The sequence below is a fragment of the Scophthalmus maximus genome, chromosome 2 (assembly GCF_022379125.1).
Source record: "Scophthalmus maximus strain ysfricsl-2021 chromosome 2, ASM2237912v1, whole genome shotgun sequence".
Lineage (NCBI taxonomy): Eukaryota > Metazoa > Chordata > Actinopteri > Pleuronectiformes > Scophthalmidae > Scophthalmus > Scophthalmus maximus.
The window spans coordinates 5,335,817-5,361,676 of NC_061516.1; the positions used below are offsets into that span (position 1 = coordinate 5,335,817).

Here is a 25,860-nt window from a genome sequence, read left to right on the forward strand (position 1 = left end):
TGGGGGCGCGTGGCTCCTCTCACTCTCACGGCAGGACAACCCAAGGGCATCAAAGCAAGGTGAGTCCCTGTCCCCTTGCCCGGCGCGGCACAGCCAGCACAGGGCGGCACCGGCAGGGCAGACCCGGCTCCCTAAACTCTCACACGCACACCCCAACCCCCCGGAAACACCGGAGCCATCCCCGCTGCCATCACTGCATCCAGTGGATGCGATAAACAGTGGTGATGGAGGAACATCGGGCAGCGGGGAGGAAGCGGTCAGGGGGGGCTAGATGAGGCCTCTGGGCGACTTTGACTCTCTTCGGGGTATTTTTTTGTGTGTGCAGGACCTAAATAGATGCTTTCAGTTGAGGAATGATGCATTCAGGTTGATGCCAGTATTCAGGCCGCTGTTGCTTTGCAACCTTATTAAAAAAAAATACACACTGATGCCGTTGCAGAGAGCGTTTCACATGCTGTGTAGCAGGCCGCGCTTGTAGTTGTCATAGCACGGCATTTGAGTTGGCCTCTTTACAATATTGGGGTCACCTCCTGTCGCTGGTTTGGGCTGGAAGTGGCTGTGTTCTCATTTACTGGCCAACAGAGAATTTCTCTGTCGGCCAAACTTTTGTGCTGAAGCTTCCCCCCCCCCCCCCCCCTTCCTGAATCTGAATCAACTGCGTGGTTAGCGGACCCCTCCGTCTACAGTGGGCTGCCCTATCTCTTCATCGGGACGTGCTTTATCACCCTTTCAACCATCTGATCTGTTTGTGTCCTGTTTTCTGTTTTTTTTTTCCTACCAGACAAGATGACTCACCATTGCACCAAGTTCTCCGGCCACTGGAAGGTGAGTCTGCGAAAGGGGGGTGTGGGGGGGGACAGATTCATACATCACCTCACTCGAGGTCCTTTCAAACGGCATGTTTTTTCCCTGAGACGCTGCCGGCTGCGCCTAGTGAAATGTCTCGGATGAAAAACGCACCCAATTCATCACCAGCTCCTCGAGGAGAGCGCCCATTTCTTCGACAGCAGGGAACAGAATAAATGTAGAATATCAGGACACTAGAAAAATACTCAATTCAATACCATACTCATTTGCCTTTAGCCTTTCTTTGTCATAATTCTAATGATAAATATGGTCAACCCAACAAAATCTTACTTTTAAACGAAGCGGCCCAGTTGATTTCTTACATTAAAAAAACAAAACTTTTTTAGTTTTTGTACGTGGTGCTGCGTCCATACACGCACACAAGCTTCTATTACATGTCTGCGTGTCCCCGACAGATCATTGTCTTCGACGAGGAGTGCTTCCAGGGCCGCCGCCATGAGTTCACCTCCGAGTGCTGCAACGTGATGGAGTTTGGCTTCGAGACAGTGCGCTCCCTCCGCGTGGAGAGCGGCGCGTGAGTACACAAGTTGTGTTGGTGAGTCTTTTTGTGCCCTTTGAGAGTTGATGTGAAGGTAACAACTGTCAATGTTTCTGCCCCCCCCCTCCCCTCCCCAGCTGGGTGGGCTATGAGCACGCCTCCTACCAGGGACAGCAGTTTGTCCTGGAGAGGGGAGAGTACCCCCAGTGTGATGCTTTCGGTGGCAGCAATGCCTATCACATTGAGCGACTGACCTCCTTCAGACCCATTGCCTGTGCCGTAAGTTAACCGCGGTCTTTGAAACGCGTGTGTTTGTCAGACGGTTCCTGTGGGGAGAAGGAAAAAAAAACAAAAAACCCCATCTCTCATTTCTTCTTCTTTTTTTCACCCTCCAGAACCACAGAGAGTGTCGCATGACAATCTACGAGCGTGAGAACTTCCTGGGCCGCAAGGGCGAGCTGAGCGACGATTATCCCTCCCTCCAGGCCATGGGCTGGTGCAACAATGAAGTTGGCTCTCTCAGGATCCAGTCTGGAGCGTGAGTGTCCCCAAGCTGCTCCGCGACTCCTCCTTCCCTTTCACATTTTTTTATGTCAACATGTTTATTTCACAACATTTCATGTGGGCTTTCCTCCCTCTCTCTCTCTCTCTCTCTCTCTCTCTCGATAGATTTGTGTGCTACCAGTACCCTGGTTATCGTGGATACCAGTATATCATGGAATGTGATCGTCACTGTGGGGAGTACAAGCACTTCAGGGAGTTTGGCTCCCACTGCCAGACCCCTCAGATCCAGTCCATCCGCCGTATTCAGCAGTAACAACTTACTCCAAACCCACCCCCCCACCCCTTTTTTCCCATGTGACCCTTCACCCTTGACCCCTGCTGCTTCCCAGTGCTGAATAAACTGTCTTTCTTAAACGATACTGACTCCCACCAATGTATCTGCTTACCGTCTGAGAATGATATGAGTCACTTCATTGATCAATCATTAGACTGAAAATTCATGTATTGCAGTTTGATGACCACGAAAACAAAAGGGCCACGAACATCATCTGGCTCCAGTGTCACAAATGTAAATAAAAAACAAAACAAAATCAGTAAATTACTCAATGCGGAAGATAATCATGAGTCGTAGCCCTCGTTAATTTGTGTGATTTCATGAATCGTCAATCATCTTAAAAGGAGTTAACTATTTTCTCAATGTTGCTAAAACACAACAACCTGTCAATCTCTTTCAATTTGTAAATCTTTAGGCAACAGACGGAAAGAGATGTTGGTCTGTTATCAACCGCACGCTTGGTTCTGTTAAAGTATAAAAACTCCTGCCTGAAATAGAAGCTGGATTTCCAGCTGGGGAATATGAGCAGCCCAAAGCCCGAGCATGGCACTTGACCAATGATGACCATGTGCGGGATTGCTCTTTTTTTCCCGGCATACAAACAACATCATCAGCTGTTTACACGATCAGATGTTTTGTTCCAGATGAAATTGTCTGATGAAGTCGTTAAATTCCGCATCATCCAGCAACACTGACAAGAGCCACTTCTCTGCAGAAACAAGTACTTTTACATTTAAGGGTTTACACATTTTTGCTGGTAAAACACTAATACAATTGATGATACTGAACCAATATTCAGTACCATCTGAGGATGTCACGTCACCGAGGGGTCTGTGAAACTGGGCCGCACACTTTGTCCACACCCTTTGGCGATTGATTGGTCAATCGGGTAGACAGTGAGACAATAAACCTTAAGATAAACGAATCCCTGTACCTGATAATGGTACGAAACCTTAAGATAAACGAATCCCTGTAACCGATAATGGTACGAAAACTTAAGATAAACGAAATCCATTGCTCCGGAATCAAATGACCAGGAGAGTTGCAGATTAATTCTCTGTGGACCTAACATTTGTTCCAGCTGTAATCATGACTTAACCTTCGCAGCACAGTTGAGATATGCAAATATCATAGTCTCTTTGTTCTGACCTACTGAGGGACTACAGATATGAGCCATAATCGGGGGGTATACAGGGGGTTTATGTTTGAGGTGAACCCCACCCGCCCCTTTTCATAAATAAAATACCCCCCCAAACCGCCCACCTCCACCTTGCTGACTGTCCCCAAGTAACCTGCAGGCCTGTCCAGTGCGGCGCACCAGGGGCAGTACCGCCGCTGGCCAGGAGGCGGCGCTGCGTCTCCACCAGAAAACAACAGCACAGCCTCGCTCAGGCCCTTCATATGGAAAACCACTTACCGTGCTGTAATATTCATTGTCAGGGGCTGCTGCTGCTGCTGCTGCTGCTGCTGCTTCGTGACCGTTCAGATGCGATGTGGAAAGCGGCCCATGCTGACACACAGGCGGAGGGGTGGGGGTCCCCATTAAAGCCTGTTTGTATGCTAAACGTGCTGCAGTGGGGGGCCGTAGCACTAATGTCTGCAACCCCCCTCCCCCCCACAAGGAAAATCTCCTGTAAACATACTGGTCGAGTTCCCAGTAAAAAAAAGAAGAAGAAAAAAAAGAAGCTCAGTCATAAATCACCACTGACAAAAAATAAATAAAAAATGGTCCAAATATGGAAACGCTGAATATCCCCGGGGATAATCAGGTCGTGGTCTCAACGTTGACTGTTTGCTGAGGATCGTACGGTACGACCGACAAGACTGTTTGAGCAACACATGTCAGGTAAATGAATAAATCAGATCTGAGACAATGCCCCCCCCCACACACACACACACGCACCCAGCGTGGTCCGGCCCCGGTCAACAATGACCCGCTCCGTGTTTTACAAGCCTCTCCCCGCCGCAGTGGGAGGAAGTTGAACCACAAGGCGAGCGGTGCCACTGGGCTAACGCACAAAACAGAAACAACACAGTCGAAGGAGAGGGGGCTTCACTGGAACATGTGCCACACTGGAGCTGGAGGACGGCCGGCTTGATCGAAGGGGAGCGGACGTGTGAACGCTCGGCGATCGCGGCCAGTCGACGGAAGGCGGAGGGACGGACGGCGACTCAGTCCGCCGAGCGCGGGCTGCCCCAGCACGGCACAGCCCTGGTAGCTCGAGGAGCCGCTCGTCGGAGCTCGGCTCCGTCAGTTGTTTGTCGGGAGACGTCCGACGACTGTCGCGAGAACAGCGGCCCGGCCGCCAAGAAGTGTCGCACGATCATCACACCAGCCACAAGTGGTCGGGGTTTTTGTTTTTTGTTTTTTTACGACGGAGAAAGGAAAAGTTCTCGGTCAACGACGATCTCCATCCCCCCTCCTCCTCCTCCTCCTCCACCACCACCACCAACAGCAGCAGCAGCAGCAGCAGCAGCGTCACCGCCAGCCCACAGTCGGGTAGCTCTGCGCTGGGTCTCCAGCCACAAGGCTCGGGGGGTAACACACACGGACCGCCATGGATTATTTTTTCGTGCCACCGTGTCGTCGTCGTTGTTGACTCCGCCGGGACCCCCCCACCCCCCCATCGGCGGCCCCTTCTTTCCCCCGGGGGGACGCCGCGAGCCCGATCTCCCGACCCCAGCTTCCTCGCAGCCGTTAGCTTCTTACAGCAAGTCGCCGTCCGGAAGCCGCTCCGCTCGCTAAGCGTCGGTGCCAGTCGCGTTCGTTCCCGGGACATTTAAAAAAAAAAAAATGCATTCGCCGAGCTGAGATAACCCGAGCTGGGCACGCAGCCCCCCCACCCCCCGTGCACGCGGTTCGTTAGTGAGCCCACGTTGGTTAGCTGCTTTGATATATTTTGTTGTTGTTGCTAGCTAGCCCCGGAAGCTAACTAGCCAGACCGAACTGTATACTGCCCAGCGGGCTAATGCGAGTTAGCTCTCGGGCGTTGTGGCTCGTCGAGGACTCCCTCCGCTCGGACCTGGATTTTGGTGCTTAGGTGTTTAAACACATCTTTTCTGGGCGACATTGTGTGTGTGTGTGTGTGTGTGTGTGTGTGTGAGAGAGAGAGAGAGAGAGAGAGAGAGAGACTGATGAGGCGATAAGGAGGAACATTGCAGCCTACACAGGAAGCCAGCAGCAGCAGCAGCGACGGCAACATAAACACAGCGACAGCAGCGGTGTGTGTGTGTGTGTGTGTGTGGAGTCCTCTTTTCGCGGAGGAGGGGTGTGTGTGTGTGGGGGGGGTAGGGGGGTGGGGGGCTGGAAGACCGTGATCCCCGGCTCGTCTGTGACCTGTGCCTGCGCGCTTTCACATCGCCAAATCGCGTCTGCGGGGGAACTGGGCTCTCACGCGTCGGGCCGTGCGTGCGAGCGCGCGCGTGCGCGCGCCAGCTGAGACACACCGAGGACGGCGAGGAGCAGCACCCTGATGGTGGACACTTCAACCCGCCGCCCTGCGCCCTCCCCGCGGAGCCCCGCTTCACTTCTCCACCCTCGCTGACGAGACGAGACGAGAGCCACGCGTGGTTTACTTCCATCGCCCTAACGCCGATCTCCCGTGCCGGCGTCCAGGGCACAGAAAGAACAAAGTCATATATTCCCCCACCCCCTCCCTCCTCCCCCCTCCCCCTCCTCCTCCTCCCCCGTGTGTGTTTACATTCTGAGGGGAGGAAACCCCCCACCAAAGGAAGCACATGCCGCGCCGGAGCCGGAGCCGCCGCGTGGACACGCTTTACGTCGACGGGACCGGACTGACCCGCGGGATCTGACAGCGGTCTGTGTCCGCGCCTTGCACCCGCACCGCGCGAGGAGGAGGCGGCGGCCCGAGGAGCCAGATCGCGTCGGTCGTTTCCCTTTGCATTGTTTTTTTTTTTTTTTTTTGTCTTTCTTCTTCCCCAGCCCACCTCCTCCCCTGCAAACCCGCACATTCGACTCCCCCGTCTTCCTCTTATTCGCACTGAATGGGATTACAAGGAGGGCGATCTCGCGGGGCCTTGTGACTTGTCGCGTCTCGCCCAACCTGTCACCCAAATGTGTCTCCCTCCCCGAGTTTCCCCTTCTCTCTCTCGCACGACGGCGGCGGCCTGAGGCCGAAGTGAGCGACGCCCCCCCCTCCCCCTCCCCTCCCCTCCACATCGTCACATCTGGCGAGGGACGTTATTTTTTTTTAATTCCCTGAAAACGGAGCCCCAATCTCACCACTCCACCCCCCTCACACCTTAGCCCCGCTTCTTCTGTTGTTGTTTTTTTTTGGGGGGGTAGAGTCCCAGGGTCGAAAGATGGCGGACCTCGAAGCGGTGCTCGCCGACGTCAGCTATCTGATGGCGATGGAGAAGAGCAAGTCCACGCCGGCGGCCCGGGCGAGCAAGAAGATCATCCTGCCCGAGCCCAGGTAACCCCGTTTGCTGAGCGGCTGTTTGTTTGCCTGTCAAATGGATGGATCTTGTTTTCTCTCTCTCTCCCTCTGTGTGTGTGTGTGTGTGTGTGCGGCCGTGCAGGGGAGATGGAGGCGTGCTTCCTCTCCGACCTGTGACTGTGCTGTGTGGAGTGAGACGCGGTGGCCGAACTTGAGATCTCTGCAAAACATCCATGCAGCCTCTTTGCTCACCCTTTCTTCGTTTTTATTATACCTGCACTTAGGCCCCCAAGCGAGGAGATAACCCCCGTGTCACCCTTTTAGGACAACTCTTGCATATCTCACTGGGGGGTGGGGGGTGGTACAGCAGCACACACAGGATACCTGTCACGGCGGCGTTCATGTGCCCTTTTCTTTCAAACACAGCCACGTGTCGATGTCAAACTACCAGCTTTGCACGCCCGACCCTCTTGATCGTAGTCTTGCGTAGCAACGCGTCTCCGTCTCCCCTGCGGTGCCGCCTGCAAACCCCCTTGTTGCAGTTTCACTATCGGCATGTGCAGCCCCTGATCCGGAACCCCAGCTCGTCCGTGCCCACCACGAGCGAGGGCCAACAGCTAACGTCTGATTTCAATAATAACCCCCTACCGCCGCCACCGCCATCACCGCACGCACTGCAGCTGCACACATTTGCACATCCCTCCGTCCCTGCCACTTTGGCTCCTCGGAGGCTTGAAGACGTCTCTTCGGGACAGGTTGTGGGCATGTGGCAACGCAACTTGACGGAAGAGGAAGTCCTGAGTTTTTGCTGTCTGTGATAGTTGGAGATGTCGCCCCGGGTTTGTAAATGGTTGACAGGCGCGCAGACGTGTTAACTCAGTGGCTGCACGTGGGGGGGGTTGAGTCACACAACAATTTTTATTCAAACCAAGAGGGATCCTTGGAAGTGGTCGGCTGCTTCGGTCACTCTTGCCTCGGCCGATCAGGCGAAGGCTACAATTCAGATTGTGGCGCCTGCACACGGTGAAGAATACGTAGCTTAACTCAGATGGGTTACTTAAAGACTTTCCTATAATAGTTGATTAAATGTGTTAGTCCAGATCCATTGTCTGTCATAGTCAAGGATATGTAATCATTTGTTACCCTCTATACCTCATTTATAAATGAATCTGTCTCAAAAAGCATAATGGGCAGGTTTGAAAGAGTCCCTTCACCTTCGGTGCACAAGTGCAAAGACTTAGGATTCGTAAGGAATTCTCTCTACTGACACTGTCAATACTAACCTACACAGGTTGACAACAAACTGCTCAACAGTATGTGTTGTGGTTAGTTTTCGTAACCGATGCAAAAATGACTGGTAATCCGTTGCACATCTTTTAGCTTGGCTTCCCCCCTTTTGAAACGTACAAAAAACCCCACCAGGATTTATTCTCATGTCCTTGTCCATTTGCTTCAAGTTACGTTAACTCAACATCACTGCCAACCGTTTGGTGAGCGGTTTGTAAGTTGACAAATGTTGGTTTCCCTCCCCCGGGCGTGTATTGGTTTCGGTTCATGTCTGTATAATATTAAAATGAGCTCGCAGAAACTCTAAGCTTTGCTTGCGAGCGGCAAAACCATTACAGCGGACATTCTGTCACCGTTGCGGCGTGGCGCTGCAGGCCCTCGCCTTCCCGAAGTCTGTTAAGTAAAGACGAAGGAAATTAATGCTTATGAGGTATTTTTGGCCCACTAGCAAGAGTCCGAGTTTGAAATCATGGCTGTGGTGGCTGGTCTGTTGGTTCAGACAAATTGGCTCAAAAGGAGGATCAGCATGGTCACTTATGGGTCTTTTACTCCACTGACAACACATGTTTTATATCCCCCCCCCCTCTAAAATTTCTGTAGCTTGCTCGTTCACAGTCACACCTATGAGCATGGTCACAATATATTCGGTAGTATTTTTGCATATTTGGGGAAATATGTCATATGCTGCAGAAAATTGTAGAATAACAGAAGATAAAGTATTGGATGCCATCCAAACTAATATGTTTAACTTTTAAAATTAGGTTTCAAAAAGAAACTCTCTTACACGCAAGCATTTTAAGCACCATATCAGAAACGATCTCCTTCTATACTAATACAGCCGAAAAGGCATATCACAAGACCATTCACATACACTGCTCATGTGCATGCTGGTGCTGGATTGCTAAGAAAATTGCTACGAACAAGGGACTCTTTTTGGAGCGACTGTTATAGACAATATACGTGAACATCAGTTTGCCGTCATCGCTGGTAGTCGACTTATGTCTGATGAGAACCAATCGGGAAGCGAATGTGGGTGACCATGTCATCGTAACCAAAACAAACCAAAAACTCTGGAGAAGTGCGGACGCCCAGCGCGAACGTGGCATCAGTGATGCGCTTTGAAACAAAAGGTGTGATCGGGACGTCGCCTGAGGAAAAATACCAAATGCCACCAGCAGCAATATTCTGTAAATGAAGAAGCGCATTGACTAACTGATCCAACAACAAGTGGAGAACCTCTGTGCTTTTTTGATTGGATTATCTGTAACCACTATATGAGTGACTATCATTAAATCTATAAATCTCTATGAAATCATGCACACCGGGTGACAGCGGACACCTTATTGATTTGGCATCGCGCAGTTGTTTGGCGGCACAGAGTGGTGCTGTCGAAGTGGCTCACACACACACTGTCAAGTTGTTCGCATTAAGTTGAGCTCGCGTGTTCGCCGCCAGTAGGAACCCAATCAGGATCAGCTTGTCTGATGGCGCTGCGGTATTCGGCACTAATTGAGTTCACCGCTCCTCATTAGACGTTCAGTCGAGAAGCCGCGTTGCGAAACATTGACGTTAGAAGTTAATCCGGGGATTGGCGACCGCGCGCGCCGCCGAGGCTGAAGACAACGCCAGGTCATTTGACCGATCAGCATTAGAGGTGATCGGTCAGACCTGCGTACACATTCTTCGCGCAGTTGTTCTCTACTTGTTTCTATATGAGCAAACCCAAACAAACATGAAGTGATTTCTCACGTCGGATACTGGCTTTGTTATGCGTCGCAGCAGCTGCGGAGATAAAAGCCGCAGCTAATGGACTTGTAAAAGCGCAATTACAACCGCCGAGTAAAATCAGTCAGAAAAGCAAGACGTGCAGTAATTTGAAAATTTGCTTAAAACATGTCAGGTAGATCATTATTATTACAGCAAAGTGTCAAACCTAGCAGGATGAAGTAGTCAAATTATGTTTTTTCCCCCCTATGCAGCCACATCCACATATAGTGCTCCAGAGCAACCAGTTTCATTTGGAACGGATTGTAAAAGACATGAGAGGAATGAGAGGGGAAAACTGGGTGTGTGTGGCTGGTATCTGTGAAAGTAGTTCCTGAAAATATCCAAACTTTTTTTAAAGGGCTTCAGGGATTGTGTGCACACTGACTGAACGTTAACGTATGCACGGGTTTAGCAGTCGCACTTGTGCCTATGTGAAGCTTTTAGCCGCATGCTTGTTTGGGGGGGGGGCGCGTAGGTGGGCGGGCAGTTAAATGTGGCACTTTGGAGATAGTGTGGTGCTGCCACATTCTCGACAGTCCAAGGCTATGTCCTCTGGCAGAGGGGTGAGATTTTGACAGCAACACTGGAGGCAGTATGGGGGGAAAGCGAAGCCGACGCTACAGAGAAGTCCATACAAGAGGCGAGGCGCGACAAAAGCCATCCAGGAAGGTGGAGATGTACGGGAAACAGACGGACGTCGGTAGTGGATTGAATGTCGTACATACGGGCTTTAAGCCAGAGCACGCCTTTGTGATATTGACCCTGTCAAGGCATTAAATGTCCTGTCAGTACACCCTCCCTGCCCCCATGAAGTCAGGAGCAGAATAGATGCTTGTAACAGCCTTCTTATATATTTTTTTATTTTATTAGCTGGAGATAGCATAACTTGTTGGTTGTTAGATTGTGTCTGTGTGCTCTGCGGGGCCGCCTCTTCTGGTGTGAAATCCCAAAAATGAACTCAAACCCGGCAAAGCAAACACATTTGCTGACTACGATGTCCTAACGTCCGTCCCTGGCGATCTGATCGACCGATTAATCGATTCTGAAAATAATCGTTTGCAGCCCTAATGTCTTACGACACGCACATCATTTCTGTTCACAAAGACCAAATGATGTTGTCAGTCAAGAGAGCCGGGTCAGGCGGGGCTGAGATTTTACTCATTGTTGCTTGTCATTTGTGATCGGATCACCAGACGTATTTTAATACCAGGTCTAAACAGGGCCGATAAGCGCATCAGACCGATTTGAAGTAGGACGTGGGTCTGTCTGGTAGGGGGCCAACAAGGTATTGTAGATCAATTTCAGAATTAGTTTAAATCAAATTTCATTTCATACAACATCAGCCCTAATGCTTGGCTAAAAATTGTTTGGTCAAGGGAGAAAGGCTTTTCTTTTTATTCAACATGTTGAGTTTGTGTCTCTCCGTTGTTCAAAAAGACCAGTGGTGAGTTTGTTGCTTTATTATTATAATTATTATTATCATTTACTTGCTAGTTGTCAGTTGATTACTGACCCTATACCAACACTACCAGATAGTAAATAATAACTTCAACCAAACAGTAAAGTTGACGAGGACTGAAATCCTGATTATTTTGCAACATTTGTACGCTAATGCCTGATCTACAGAGCTTGTTTTTTTGGCCTTACAAAAAATCAACAGAGTGTAATCTGCAATTTCCTGCAAATTGTTCCTATTTTTGTCAGTAAAAAGCAACAGTTTTGACTAAATATATTACCACAATAGAATCATTAAAATGTCTGTTTTCATTGATTCAGATTAGGGGTGGGCGATTAAGAAAAATTATATCAAGTTATTTCCAGAAAATAACAATTAATTAATTAAAAGATAACGATATTTATGACGATGTAGAGCGAAAAAATCTGTTTCCGGTATTACTGTGGACGGTACGGCACAGCCCTAATACGGATTACTTTCGAAGGTCTTTGAAGCCGACGTCCAGTCGAAATGCTAACAGTGATGCAACGATTGGGAAATTCAGTTTTGAATTCTAGGAAAAAAATACATTTTCCTCATATCTTTTTTCATCTTATCATTTACCACCCATAACAGCCATAAATACTAGTTAGTGGCACAGTCAATCCCTGGTCAAACAACTAGTTTGATTTCCCTTTTTTTTTTTATCTGTATCAGGCACTAAGCGAGATAAGCCTAATATAAATATAAATTCACATTTACATTTACACAGTTTCTTTATAGCACTCAGTGGGATTGTGGTTTCCACAATTTTGCCTATGTACTCCTTGGATGGAGCAGTGGCTCACTATTAAAGGGATAATGGGCCCATTTGACCCCCCCCTTCAAGAACATTCTTCCTCGAACACTGCAAGCAGTGTTACACACACACACACACACACACACACACACACATACACACACACACACACACACACACACACACACACACACACACACACACACACACACACACACACACACAACATATATACAATTTTCCAGCGCGCCATTGTCTCACACGTGAGTCATCATGGTTTCCTGTGACCTCCCACAGATGCCTGTTGCCTACAGTTTCAGCTGACTTGTCACTATTTTAGTGACTTATTTTTTGTCGATTTCTTCCCCAGTTGTTAAGGACTCTGATCAGCTGTGGTTATAATATCAGGTTTCGCTGAAAGCTTTTGGTGTTTTCCGCATTCAATCTTTCGGAAATCGAGCATCAGATCAACTCGATCATATTTCACCGTAAGATCAAAGGCGTAATAGAGCAGAAGTGAAGCTGGTGCCATTGTGTTGTAACCCAACAAGGTAACTTACTGCTGCTGCGGCTTTTCAGCCGACAGAGATCACACTATCTAAAGATGTTTCACTTCAGTTTGACTGCAAAAAAAAAGAAGATTGTATTGTGTTAGATACAAAAAGCAGATTGTATCTAACACAAATATATCTAAACGGAAACTAAAACTTTTTAGTCAGAATCATTTTAGTCCCTCTGTGAATTAACAGGAAACAATTGCTTTTCTGAAAATTTGTCATGTCGGCGGCTCCCTTCACACCTCCTGAATCTTACCCATGCTGCAGCGGGGCAGGAGCCAGAAAAACAGGTTCCAAAGTCTAACTAGTCTTCCTGGTAAAGAGAGTAATTACATGTCTAGAGGCTTGAATAAGCTGAAATGTGTGTTGTTCCCCACTGTTCGTGTTCTCACTGATCTTTTTCTCAAGAGAGCAAATGCACTGTGGTTGAAAAATATATGATGTGGCAAGTAAAGACCAATTTGAGTCCCAAATAAAAGGTAGCATGTCAGAACTTTGGCCCTCAGCAGCATGTAGTTATCAACACAGTCAGAGCACATGCCCACAGACCCAGCTATGGAAAAGTCAGTGACATCCTGTTCGTATGTTAAATATTTACACATCTGCATACCTGATGTGGCAAGGGTCACCAACACAATGTGGTAAACAGCGCTAGGATTGGAGATGAGCAGCCAATGAAACTAAACTCACAGGCACTGCTGCTTTGAAACAGAACGTTCTTCCTAAGGGACCTAAACCAGAGATAATAAGAGGAGGATGGGAGAGGAGTTCATCAGTTAACCTTGTTTGAATCCTCCACGCGACGACGTGCCCTGATCTTGTGCTGCTGCACTGGGGGTTACAGTGCTCAACCGAGACCGGAGCACTGTGGTGCAGAAACCTACGTGGGTTTGGAAACCTGCTTCGCCCACCTGCTGCTCAGCGTTGTTGAGACTTTTTCATTAGAACAGTAGTGTCACTTTAGTTTAGCAAAGGCCGAGTTGGCTTTTGCTTGATGGATTTTCTGAATGCGGTATGAAATCAAAGAATAAAAAAAAAAGAAGTACAATATTAGACAAATAAAAATGACCAGGTCACTGCAGGGTTGCAACTTACGGGTATTATTATTACTACTAACATTTTCTTGATTTTAAAACAATGGAAAGTACCCATCAAAGTAGTAGAAAACCCTATTGTGTTTTTTTTCTTATTGACAGTCCGATACCCAAAGAGATTTAACCAGAAATGCACTCAGTAGAGTGCATAACTCCACCGAGGCCCAACAATCCCCTTATGAAACTACACTTAAATCCACTGGGATCCGCACCAAATTGCACACACTCAAAGATATCATTCCCCTAACCATGTCTGTTTTTTTTCTCCTCCATCAAGATCCATAAATTATTCCCTGGGAAATCAGTGAAAATGGCCCAAAACAACAACATACAAAAATCTTATAAAGATCCCCTCCAGTCATATTTTAAAGTCTTTAGAAATAATCTGCTAAGCCTAATATTTTGTTTAACATTTTGTTCACCCAAACCCCCCCCCCCCCCCCCGAAATGGGGCTGGAAACGAGAGCTGCAAGAATCAGCAGATGAACCAATATCATTTTGATAGCGGGTCTAGTGTTGAGGCTCAAATGTCTGTGGTGATACAGTAGGCCAGGTTAGGGTGGGAGTCGCTTCTGGACGTGGACCACCTTCTTGTATCAGTTCAGTTTACAGCGAATCCATAGCGCTGACCATGCTATGACGTAGCACTGCATGACCTCCCCAGAAATGTGTCTGGACTTTGGCAGCTCTCAGTCATTCCCGCCCCCTCACGTGGAAGCAGGTCTCTTTTTTTTTTTTAAATATTCGGATGATGGCACATGTCACTCCGCACTTTGCTGATTATCGTTTCATCGCGGTCGTCTATCTCTGAGACTCGGGACTGTTTCATACTGCAGCAAACGAAAGCCGGCAACATTCATACATTTGTGACGGCCCACCACTCATAAGCTGTCAGCGTCACGGCAGTCCCCTGTAGATAATACTGCCTTATTTACCACTATGTGCCAGCAGTCATTCTGTCACTCACACTGCATTGTCACAGCGGGAGCCCCTTTGTTTTCTGTTCTGCTGCGGTCATCTGGTCCCGTAAGCTGGCGCTGATGTGTAGAGCTGCTCTTGTTACTGACTGAGGTTTGCTTTTGTGAAAAGCAAGGACGCGACAAGGTCTGTGTATCTTTCAGAGTGACATTGTTATTGGAATGAGGAGTTGCTGCTCAGGTTTTCAGTGGAGTCCGACCGATGGGGATTTTTTGGGGGCTGATGCTGATTCTCATATGAATATTAGTCTGGGACCTCTCGGTACATTTTCGATTTCCGTGAGGTGTTACCAACGGACACAGAGCAAAATCCCTCCGGACATCTGTTTTGAGCGACGGGAAAACGTTAACAGACTAGAGCTGCGAGGAGATGTCTGTGATCGTGATTCCACAAGTTCTGTGAACAAGTGTTGCCGTTTTTGTGGGAGAAATGTGAAAATATCAGGTACTTTTAATCAAATGCTCGTTCATCAGCGGCAGCCATCTTAGTTGTTCACAAAAAACGCTTCTCCCTCGTGCCGGTGGGAAATCCCTTTCCAATGGATCCAGACCGGCGTCCGATACCAACATGTCGACCGGTATCTAGATTTTTTTTATGGCAGCTGTTCCTAAGATGTTGTTACCTACAATACAACCAAATATATAGAATTCTAATTCAGATAATAAATACTTTTTTAAACATAAAATGTAAACATAAATGCTTATCTTTTCTGCATTGTTTACTCTGTAAAATAAAAGTTCATCTATCGGCAGGCAAACAGATACTAAATGGTTGTGAAAGGCTCACATCAGCAGATTTTAAACAGTCAACCGATACATCGTCCGGGCTCTAGTTTTAAGATGTTTTGCAGTGCACCAGGTATACTAAAGGCCTAAGTTAAAAAGGAGACTATGGGCATGTAAGTATTCTGTGCTACATGACTCATATATCTTTTAGTGTAGCTGTGTTTTCATCACACACTGTCTCAACACTATTTAAGTTCCCTGACTGTTGATATCCTCTCTTCACCTGACCTCAAAATCGATAGCGTAACGGAAACTTTTGCCGCCCCATACATGTTTCTTCTGCCTAATAAAGCCTGGCTTGCACAGTAAATATTAGCAGTGGACCTAATGGATAATGTGGTGAGGGGTTTTCATACAAGTGAACCAAAGTCAGCCACTAATGACTCAGTCGAGTGTAGCAAATAGGCCTCCGCTAACTAGAAGAGGAAGTGTTCACTTCCGGGGTTCTTGTTCCTGTAGCTGCAGAAATGTTCGCTGGGCCACTACAGCAGGAGCACTGCTCTGATGGTTTCTTCTCATTATATTATACGGCAAACAGTAGAAAATACTAAACCTGCAATCTACAACAATTCAGACACACATCGCCCTCGACCGCTTTAATGCTACCAAGATTGAAGATATGTCAGATGATGTGAAGTCCTTTGTCAACATACATAACTGTATTCAATTTTACATCCAATCCCGTCCATTGACACCATTGTATTTACAGCTCATCCATTCTATCTAGTACAAAAACTGCATTGGCACATCCAAATGTACAGTGTTGCGGGCGGATCAGCTCATTATGATGACTTCTACAGCAGAACAGTTTAGTTTTATGGCTCATTAAAGTCCATGGCGGTCCATTGAGACCCATAGTTTTTATTACTGAGCAACTGGGTAAAGGAGACATGCCATTCAAATCTCAAAATGCTCAGTATTGTGCACTGATGGACCATAATTATGTTGTTATGGCATGTGAAGTTTATGAGTCATTACCTGTACGCCTCATGCCCAAGTGTTAGGGACTCTCATTCTTTCTCTTAATCCCAGCCGATACGCCTCAAACCAGTTAGCACTCACTTTGAACAGCAGCATTGAGGACGCGCTATTGTGATACCCTATTACTAGTTTACAATAGACTCACTGTACCCAGTTTTCGTCTTTAATCATCTTAAAATGATCCCAAACTTTGGACACTTTCTGTCGTTTCCTTCCGCCTGTTTCACTGTTTTAGCTCTCTTCATCCATTTTGTAATCTGCGCCGTCTCGTAAATCACTGCATGTGTCCACTGCAGAAGCAGCGTGAGGGGTACAACGTTAGTTACATTGATTAAACGGAGCTTTGAGGCAAATCATTTTGCATCGATGATTTTTAGTAATCGAATTATTCAAATTACTCTGGCAATCGTTTCAGCCCTATTTTGACACCTGTTGGTTTGTTTGTCAGCAGGATTACGCAAAACCAACAGAAGGTGTTTCCAGAAACCTTGGTGGAATTACCGCGACATGGGCCGAAACATACCATACCATGACTTTAACATTGTGAGATGTGTTACATTTTTTACCAGTTTCCCAGGGAATAATTCATGGATCTTGATGAATAAAGAGGCATATTTAGGGAACTACTATTAATGAGTTTTTGCAATTTTGAGCGGCTCGATGGAATTTAAAGGTGACATATATGGCAAAAATCATATGTGGGGTGCTGGGGAGCACTATCAAAATGTAACGAGTCGGGGAAAAAAAGATGACGTGGCCACAAGGGAGCAAGGGCTTCGTCTTGCTTACACACGCTTGGTGCGTGCCTGCAGAGGTGTTTGTAGGTGAAGCCTGGGCACCGTCCTCGCAGGGCGCTGGTGTGGTGTTAATGGGCCCATGGAGGGGGTGCTAATTGATTTATTCTCCCCACTCTCATTCTCATTAACACCATTTCCCTGGGCAGCATGTATCTCTCCAGGTTCCCCTGCAGCCTCCCGTGTGTCGTCCCCCCCCCCCCCCCCCCCTCCTCCCTCCCTGCCATTTGACTCTGTCTGGGGACAGGTGGCAGGGTGAGTCCCAAACCGAGGCTGGGATCACGCACGGGAGGTGGAGGAGGATGGCACTGACCTCCGTGAGATTCTCTGAGTTTCACTTATTGCTGCATCTGGCTTTGTGTTAGCTTGTGATGATGGTGTATATTAATCCACTGCCCCCACCGCCTTGTGTTCACAGTATCCGCAGTGTGATGCAGAAGTACCTGGAGGAGAGGGATGATCTGACATTTGACAAGATTTTCAACCAGAAAATTGGTAAGTCTCAACCTTTTCTTCTCATCACTTTAAAGGACCACTTCTGAAGAATTCTATGAAATGTTTCGGAATAGAATCACCAGATTTTCCTCTTGAAGAGGGAAGACACTGCTCCTCCACACCCAATTAAATAATTGTCCAACTTTGATTTATTTGAAGAAATGTACCCCCCAAAAAGATCCATAGTCTCTTGCCAGCTTCTTTCATGGCTTCCGAGCACGCGTTCTTTCAATCAGCTGATAGTTTGTTCAGTTCTGGAAAACTTCATCCGCTGCTGAAAGCTGTGATGAAATGTAGCTGAGAGTAAAGCCAGACCAATCTGTGTTCGACAGTAAAACAAAACAAAAAAACCCCACAAAACTAAACAGTAATTATATAACGGCAGATATTGATGTTTCTAGAATTCCCAAGAAACATCCACTTTTCTCCGTCTTTGATAAAGGATCCCTTAAGTTCCTTTGTGACGGACACAGATAGTGAAACGTACTAGGATTTTAAATTCTCCGTGGCTGTCTGGTGCAAGAAATATGTAACATTTTCTAAATGACCTGAAACAAATTCTTTCTCTACTGATTTTCTTCTTACTCCTCAGTCAACACATGGACTGCTATTTTTGTGTATGTATAAGATAAGCCAATGTGCTGGACTTGTCGGGCTTAAAGTCGCGTGGTGTGAACTCGGCATAAGTGGATCGATTGTTGTTGGAGGTGAGGTGTAAACTCTGTTGCTATTAGTCTCCGTTGGATTCTTCCTTTACTGATGCTCGTCCTGAAGTTCACACCGACAAAACCGACTGGACAAAAGCCATCGATCACATCAATTAAAAAAACAATGCCATATTAATCTAGCCCTGACTCAGTATTTTTATTTACTTCTTCATTGTTGTTCGGGCACAGAGCAAATGTTGGATAGAAAGGCTTTTCTCACATTGTCCTGAATGTCAGGATTTCTGAGCGTCAGCCTGGCGTTGGTCGCTCTGTAACCTTTCGCACAGATACCTGCTGCTGCTTCTCCATGCGGCGTTCTCGGCTGTGATCGTGTGGCAGCTCTGTTTGTGCTCCGTGTAAGCGCCGTCGATGCAGCGGCTCAGCGCAGCGCGTCATGTCTCCCGCTCCCTCCTGCCCTCCGGACGGTAGCAGCGCCTCTGCGCCGGCTCCTCCAAGTGTTTCCATTCTGAGCAGACGGGCTTTGTGCCAGAAGTTGTGGCGTACCAGGGGACTACAGCCGCCCTGCAGGCTTCTGCTTGGTTTACTTACTGTTCTAGGTCTCAGCCCCCCCCCCCCCCCCCCCCCCCCCCCCCCCCATGAGAATAGACTGCGTTAATTCTCCCCGCCTCCTTCTCTTTGTCTTTTGCTCTCCCTCTGCCAGACTTGTTGCTCTCCGTATTTTTTCTCTTACCTTCAGTATCATCGCTTCATATGTCATGCTCGATAGACACCAGTGTGAATCCCAGTTTTTTCAATTCGACAATGTTGAGGGAGGAAACATTTTCAAAATGTGACTGCGATGTGCCCTGATCATTTCAAAGCTGTCGTGTCAGTGCAGCGTGTCTTCCTAGAAGTATCATCACCGTACAGACAAATTGACGAGCCGAGGAGAAATGGCCTGTACATTGGACGTACCAGTTCATCACTGCAAAGCAGTATTAGCGATAGAGCAAGTTCACGCACTAAGCCACTCTCCGGTACGTTTGCTTTGTTGGCGCCTTCCTCTATTCTATGCAACACATGCAAAAGTCACAACAAAGTGGAAGCGAGTGACGACGCAAGTGAGAGACATCAGATGTTGACATCAGTTGCCTTGGCGATGTTCACACGGTGGAATATCAATTACTGTACTAAACTATGATTACTCAGACTAATGCTCAAATGCGTGTGAGTCTGGGACCTCTCAGTTTGCCTTACCAACGGACGCAGAACCAAAAAGCCTCCGGACGCGAATGAATTCACCTACAACCAGTGAGAGCAAACGAATCATGTGACGTCTGATGAGTGACGCCAAAAAATGTCATCAGGCTAGAGCAGAGAGGAGATGTCTGCGATGTCGGTGGTGAGGATTCCACAATGTGTGTGACACCAGTATTGTTGTTTTTGTGGGAGAAATGTGAAAATAGCGGGTGCTTTTATTCAAATGCTCGTTCATCAGCGGCAGCCGCCTCGGCTGTTTACAGAAATTGCTTCTCCTCGCACCACGGTGTAAACCCCGCCCATTGTCAGCTAAACGGTTGTGATTGGTGGCGTAATGGTCATCTGGCAGAGCAAATGAAATGAGCTCCCAAAATTCATCTGGGGTCCCAGGCTGATGATTACTATGTTATTGTCACAAATGAGCAATGTTGTCCGTAATTTAACAGTACATAAACATTTGCACCACGTGATGTAGCAAACGTTAGTCGATCAGATAGATGTAATCCTAGCTATGCCCTTATATGGACACAGCGATACTAGTGCTTCGACGCTGTTGAATGTGTTTGCATTCGTGTTGTGAGTTATTGCAGCTTCTGCAGTCTGTTCGAGACTTCTGGGTCACCATTTTCTTCCTCATGAGATCACGTCAGAGGTGGTGCTTTGCTCCCTCAGGATCGATAATCTTGATAATATCATCATTATCATCAAGCGTGTGGTTTGCCATTGTTTTTCAAATCTTGTATTTGTGAGCATTCTTGACATGAGAGAGAATATCTGCGAAAAATTCTCCATGAGAATTCCCAAAATGTGTTCTGGATTTTAAAACCGGAGCCCAGCTTTAGTTGTTCTCACGAGTATTTTCACAAATACAAGCGGGCGTGAATGACGTGTTGTCAATTTCAGAAAGTTGGAGATTTTGACCGTTTGGACTGCTCCATCCAGGCACTGATGGTGCATGTTGTGCCCTTGTCAGTTGAACACTCTCATGTACTCAAAATAGCAAATGTGAGTGTGGAAATACAAACTTTGACCTTTGGTCCAATTCTTCGCCACAATCAGTTGACCGTACAAAATAAATATTTAGCTTATCCAGATTGTTGGTGCAAATTGACTGAGATTCTTCCTGTGAAATGTTTGAAAGGCGAGTCATCTCACATTTATGTCAAACCAAAAATGATCAAAAAGCCCTGTAACGAATTGATTCAATTTTAACTCATTAATTAGTCAAGAGAATGTCAACAGTTGAAAAAATACACCATAAACAACTTGAACAAGACAATTCGTCATTCAGTTTTCTGTGAGTTGAATTCAAACAGCTTAAAGATTCAGCACGACACTGTCGGATGTGACCAAACCACTTCTTTGTTCTTCCATCGCTCCTTCTCGTCTACTCTCATCTTCTGACTGCTGGAGCCTGCCCCCTGGTTGCTGCTTGTCATTAGTCCAAGTCTCAGTTCTCATTAGCTTGTCTCCCAGAAAACACTCATTACCCAGCCAATCAATGTGCCACCCGCTCCGGGGACTCTGGGACTCTGAGACCCGGTGATCAACAAGCAAACTTGTCCCCTTCTCAATTCCTGTGATATGATAGTTGATTGTTCTCCATTAACGTTGGATCTCTTTGTCACAGGGAGTCCAGCACTTATTCGTCTCTAAAGCACTCTTAAAACGAGGTTTTGCTAATGCTCCTGAAAAATGAAAAGTGTTTATATTCTCGCTCCGATCAGTGGCGTTTTCAGTTGACACCCAAGTGGTTGTTAGTCGCAATTCACCCAGTGGTTTAAATGAGAGCCCGACCCATATGGATTTTTGGGGCCGATATCGATGTTAGGGATACAAAGGTCGATACTTATATATGTATACATACAAAAAATCTGTCAATGATTCCCAAGATGTCGTTATCAAACCTTTATGACAGAAATGTAATTGAGGCTTGATATTTCAGTTTAACCATTAACTTTATCATAAATAGTAAGAAAATAAACATTTATTTGTTTGATGTAAACATACATGCACATTTAAAGGCTCGTACCGGCCAACCGATATATCGGTCGGGCTCCAGTTTAAATTTTCAACATTAATACTGACCAATTTTCATCAATATTATTACACATGAAATGGACATATTGATGACCATTGAGTCTGATGCCCCGTCCTGAGCAAATATTGTCTGTTTAAAGTCTATTGATTGTTTTGATGCAAGGAAACCCAGTCAAACTGTGACTCCTAAAAGAATTGTGTTAGAACAAAGAAATACAGATTCATTTTTACTTATAATACAAAATAAAAGATATTACAGTTAGAGGGGCAGTAAAAGGGATTTTGGAGAAATCTTGCTTCGCTCTTTGTTGTTGTTGATGGTTTTACTGTACGGACTAACCACTTGGCCAAAAGCCCAGAGACGTAGCGTTGTAGTTTTTCCATTTACAGAGCCAGGGCTGAGTCGAAAACACAGCATTTTTTTCTGCTCCAAAAAACTTTATTGGTTTCCTATCCCTTTCTGCCCCTTTAACTGCCTATCACACAGCAACGCAATAATACTGCATCTGTATTCCCTTGTCTGCAATGCTCAGCTAGCGAGGATGCTTATGTTTGAGCATGTGAAGTTCATTGTCTGTTTAGTCATTGTGCGCTCATGTACATGGCTTTTGCTTTAAATCAACTGGAGTTGTCAACCAACCCTAAAAACTAGTGCCAATTAGCTGGGGGCTTATCGTTATAGTATAATCGATTACATGTATTAATTTGTATGTTTTAATTGAGCTTTAACTTTTTATATACATATTTTACTTGCATTGGCTCCCTGTACCACAAATCATTGTCTTATTGCTTTTACTGTTTCTCATACATATCTATAGTTAATCTGTTTGTATATATATATATATATTTCTGGATTGTTGTTTTTTCATGCCGCGTGTCCATATTGTAATCAGGGCCTTCTTGAGAAAGAGAACTTGCTCTCTGTGGCCTTTCCCTGTGTAAATATGGGCAGCTGTGGCTCAGGAGAAGAGAGGGTTGTCCACTAAAGAGAAGGTCAGCATCCCCGATTCCCCCGAAAGCAGGGATTCGGGGCTGCTGACCTGCAGGGGATTGAGACACAGGGTCCCTAAAATGCCTCTGACGGCTCTTCCTGCAGTGTATGAATGTGACCGAAAAAATTGCAGTATATAGCAGCAGGTCGATAAGACTAGAAGTGCGATATGAATACAGTCCATTTTACATAAAAAAAATAAAGGATTTAATTTAGAGTTAAAAGCTTGACAGTGACACTAACTAACGGGAGGGGGTGCTTGAGCGGAGGGACCATTACGGTCCAGTCAGTCTCACCTTTTAGCCGGATGCTCGGAGAGTTAAGTTGTAATTTCTTCAATGTGTCTTAATTTTCAGCTTGGTTCGGGGAAAGTGCCCTCCAGCTGATTATTCTGTCTCGAGCCTCTGTCCTGCTTCGCGGGTTCTTAGTGCATTTCTCGCTCGCCCCATTAACGGGACTGCAGCGAGATCTGAGAGCCGCCACGAGGCCAGACAGTGTCGCATTAGGCAGCGCGGCTGTAGGAAATGCTGTAGTTGTGAGCCTGAGGGCTCGACAGAGAGCCTGTGTGCCTTGAATTCGTGGCTTTGCGTGTGTCAGTAATAACCGACAGCTGTGGAGCACGCTCAAACTCAGCACCATGGAGCCATGTTGCAGTTTGAGCAACAGCGACAGCGACCACAAACCCAAACCTGTTACTTAACCATGTGATAGCTGTCTGAAAGTGCAGTGACCACAGGAGCGCGACGTGCCCAGGCATCACTTTACTGGCAGATCCTAGTTTTTAAACTCAATGATTTAAAGATCCCCTCTAGTCAAGTTTTAAAGTATATACAAATTATCTACTGAACTAATATTTTGTGTAACACTGTTCACCTCTGAAATGGGGCTGGAAACCATCCACTCTCTTTACCTCATTGAGGAATTCTGAGATTTTTGCTTTTCCCTACAACTCCTCTAAAATACTGCAGCCATGGTTTTGATTGAGACATAGCTGAGAGACCACATCGCACCTGCCCAATCAGGTTTAAAAAGTTATTTTACAGTGTAGCGTGTCCTCTAATGTCATCCTCAGAAAGAACTGCAGTGCCGCATCCAAAATGTGAAATATATGGTGATCTGTGGGGCTTTTTGTGGGAACACGCGCTCTTGGATCATACGTTCATTTTGGGGGGGGGGGGGGGGGTGAGAGTCCATGGCATACTTTATTAAGACTTTGTCACAGAACTGAAGAAAAAATTTGTGGTGGAGATCAACCTGTCCTCTCTGGGCCTTGTTATGAGTGGATTCCTCCTCATGAAGTGCACGGGCCAGACAAAATCAGTGTCAGGCAGGACAGCCATTATGTAATGGACATTCTGTGCTCTCTAAATATAGGCCCTGGAACACTTACATATGTTTTTCTACGATAACCACTGCATTGAGAAATGTAGCACCAGGATTTGTGCTCCTATTTTGTTTCCTGTAGTAGCTCCAATGCAGACGGTCTGTTTAAAAAGTAAAAGAGATGATCACAACCTTTGAATTGTCAAATAAAGATATCTAGGTCTCTTAATTTGCATACTACAGTGTTTCCCCTAGATTTTTTTTCAGGCTTGGTACTGCTTACCAAAGTAGGGCCACAACACGATAAGAGATCGCAACTTGATTGGTTGGACTGTAGATTTCATAGTTTCTTCTGACAGTGAAATTGAAAGTACCCTCTACTTCTGCTGGTCCAAAGGTTAAATACATGTTATTGTTATTTTCTGACATAAGAAACTCCCTCATTTATTTTTTTGCTGATTTTTCGAGAAAAATCGTGATTCGGATCGTGGATTGTGATGCCATCCCAAAAGATTGTGACATGATCTTTTGGCCATATCTCCAACTCCTAGTCTGCAAGGACAACAAACCCTGACCTGATTGAAGTTAAACAGAGCATTTAAATGCTTTTTAATGTTTATAATCAAAGGAAATACACACGATGTAGGCATCGATTGTCCGACACCTTTAGGCGACGTGACAGTACGCACGTGCAAGCGGCGAACCAACGAACGACCCCATTCTCACCATGTTGGCGCGACCGTGTTGTCGGCCTCAGACATACCACAGAAATATCCCAGACCACGGGGTGCATAGAACTGCAAAATGCGAGGCGCTCAGAAATGCAAAACCAGTGAGCAAACCTATATTTTTTCTGTCATAGTTTTCACTGAAATATTTAGAGCTTGGTAGCAAGGGTCGTCAGGTGACTCAGGAATATTTTGGTTAGGGTTCCTGGCTGCTTGCAATGTTTCCCACTGAGTGACTGCAAGTTACTATATTGTCAGTTCTAGTCCTAGTCTCTAGTGTTACTAGTAATATGCCCTGTAGAGCAAACTTCAAGGCAGCGTCTGTCTGCTGCACCACTCTTTAGTCCTACTGCTCCAATAACCTAATAGTCGTTCAGTTTGGTGAGCCCAACACTGACAAAACCACTGACCTAGTTTGGTCACTATTCAGTAGCAGACACTGGGTGCTGGCACCATCGTCATAACGACTGCATCCGATCAAAGCGTCCCGCTCGGGACACACAACAATGCTGGCGCTGGTGCTGATGTGTCCTGTTGGCCGTCCGTACGATGCTAACGGGGAGAACATGGGAAATGAGCTCCACAACCACATGAACACACAGCAGATTCACCAGCTGCCTCCTCCTCCTCCTCCTCCTCTCTCCAGACTCTTTTTTTTTTTGATGCCTGATGTCAGACAAAGCTCGTGTTGCCATGAGCGTGATTTGATCGGCTGCTGCCGCTCTCAAATCCAACGGGCAGCGTTTCTGTTGAACCCTGCAGAGCGTGCGTGTGAGTGCTCCGATGGTGTCACGGCTGTCACACGTAGACGAGTAATGTATGTAGGTTTCCCGTGTACTGATCTGATGCTCGGTAATGCGTAATCTTCATAGTTTTGCAGTTGGAATAATAACAAATTAAAGTTCCACCACTGTTTCATTTCATTGTTATTTATTATATAAAAAGTGACATTTATGAGTGTGGAATCATTTTCAAATAATTTTCGTGGAGAAGTCGTCAGGAGCCCCCGGTCATACAGCGAGTCAAAGCGTCATAGCATGTCACAGCAGTGAATTATTATTCATAAAAAAACAGACTCTACAGTCTTAACATTTTTGTTCCTTTATGAACCAAAGCTGTACATAAACGAAGGAGCCAATGGCCGTATAAAAATATGAAACATGGTTGAATGGAGGATTGGAGGTGGAGAAGCATTCCATTAAAAGAGAGAGGATCATTGACGAGGTTAGCACTGTTATTTTCCGTTTATATCGCATCATCCCTGGGTCTCTGCTGCACAGCTCCTCTGTTTTCATTCTTCTTTCTCATTGTCACCC

At 46.4% G+C, this 25,860-nt stretch overlaps 2 protein-coding genes across 2 annotated transcripts in view; both read left to right on the forward strand.

Annotated features, from left to right (window-relative positions):
- Nucleotides 1–2,467, forward strand: cryba4 (crystallin, beta A4). The gene is made up of 6 exons (XM_035627266.2): nucleotides 1–59; nucleotides 782–825; nucleotides 1,263–1,381; nucleotides 1,483–1,624; nucleotides 1,741–1,883; nucleotides 2,015–2,467. Exons 2-6 carry the CDS (start codon nucleotides 787–789, stop codon nucleotides 2,160–2,162), a joined length of 591 nt encoding a protein of 196 aa, XP_035483159.1. The 5' UTR covers nucleotides 1–59; nucleotides 782–786; the 3' UTR covers nucleotides 2,163–2,467.
- A 3,012-nt stretch (nucleotides 2,468–5,479) lies between these two features.
- Nucleotides 5,480–25,860, forward strand: part of grk3 (G protein-coupled receptor kinase 3) — a 57,279-nt gene continuing 36,898 nt past the window's right edge. The window contains exons 1-2 of the mRNA XM_035627263.2: nucleotides 5,480–6,619; nucleotides 17,479–17,555. Coding sequence (XP_035483156.1) covers nucleotides 6,507–6,619; nucleotides 17,479–17,555 — 190 coding nt within the window. The 5' untranslated portion in view covers nucleotides 5,480–6,506. The remainder of the gene's footprint in view (nucleotides 6,620–17,478; nucleotides 17,556–25,860) is intronic.

What these genes read in the sequence shown, in the direction of transcription:
- cryba4 (XM_035627266.2), top strand. Translation starts at nt 787, where the DNA reads ATGACTCACCATTGCACCAAGTTCTCCGGCCACTGGAAG. An exon ending in CTCCGCGTGGAGAGCGGCGC is followed by an intron (nt 1,382 to 1,482) that starts GTGAGTACACAA and finishes TCCCCTCCCCAG; the next exon opens with CTGGGTGGGCTATGAGCACG. An exon ending in TCAGACCCATTGCCTGTGCC is followed by an intron (nt 1,625 to 1,740) that starts GTAAGTTAACCG and finishes TTCACCCTCCAG; the next exon opens with AACCACAGAGAGTGTCGCAT.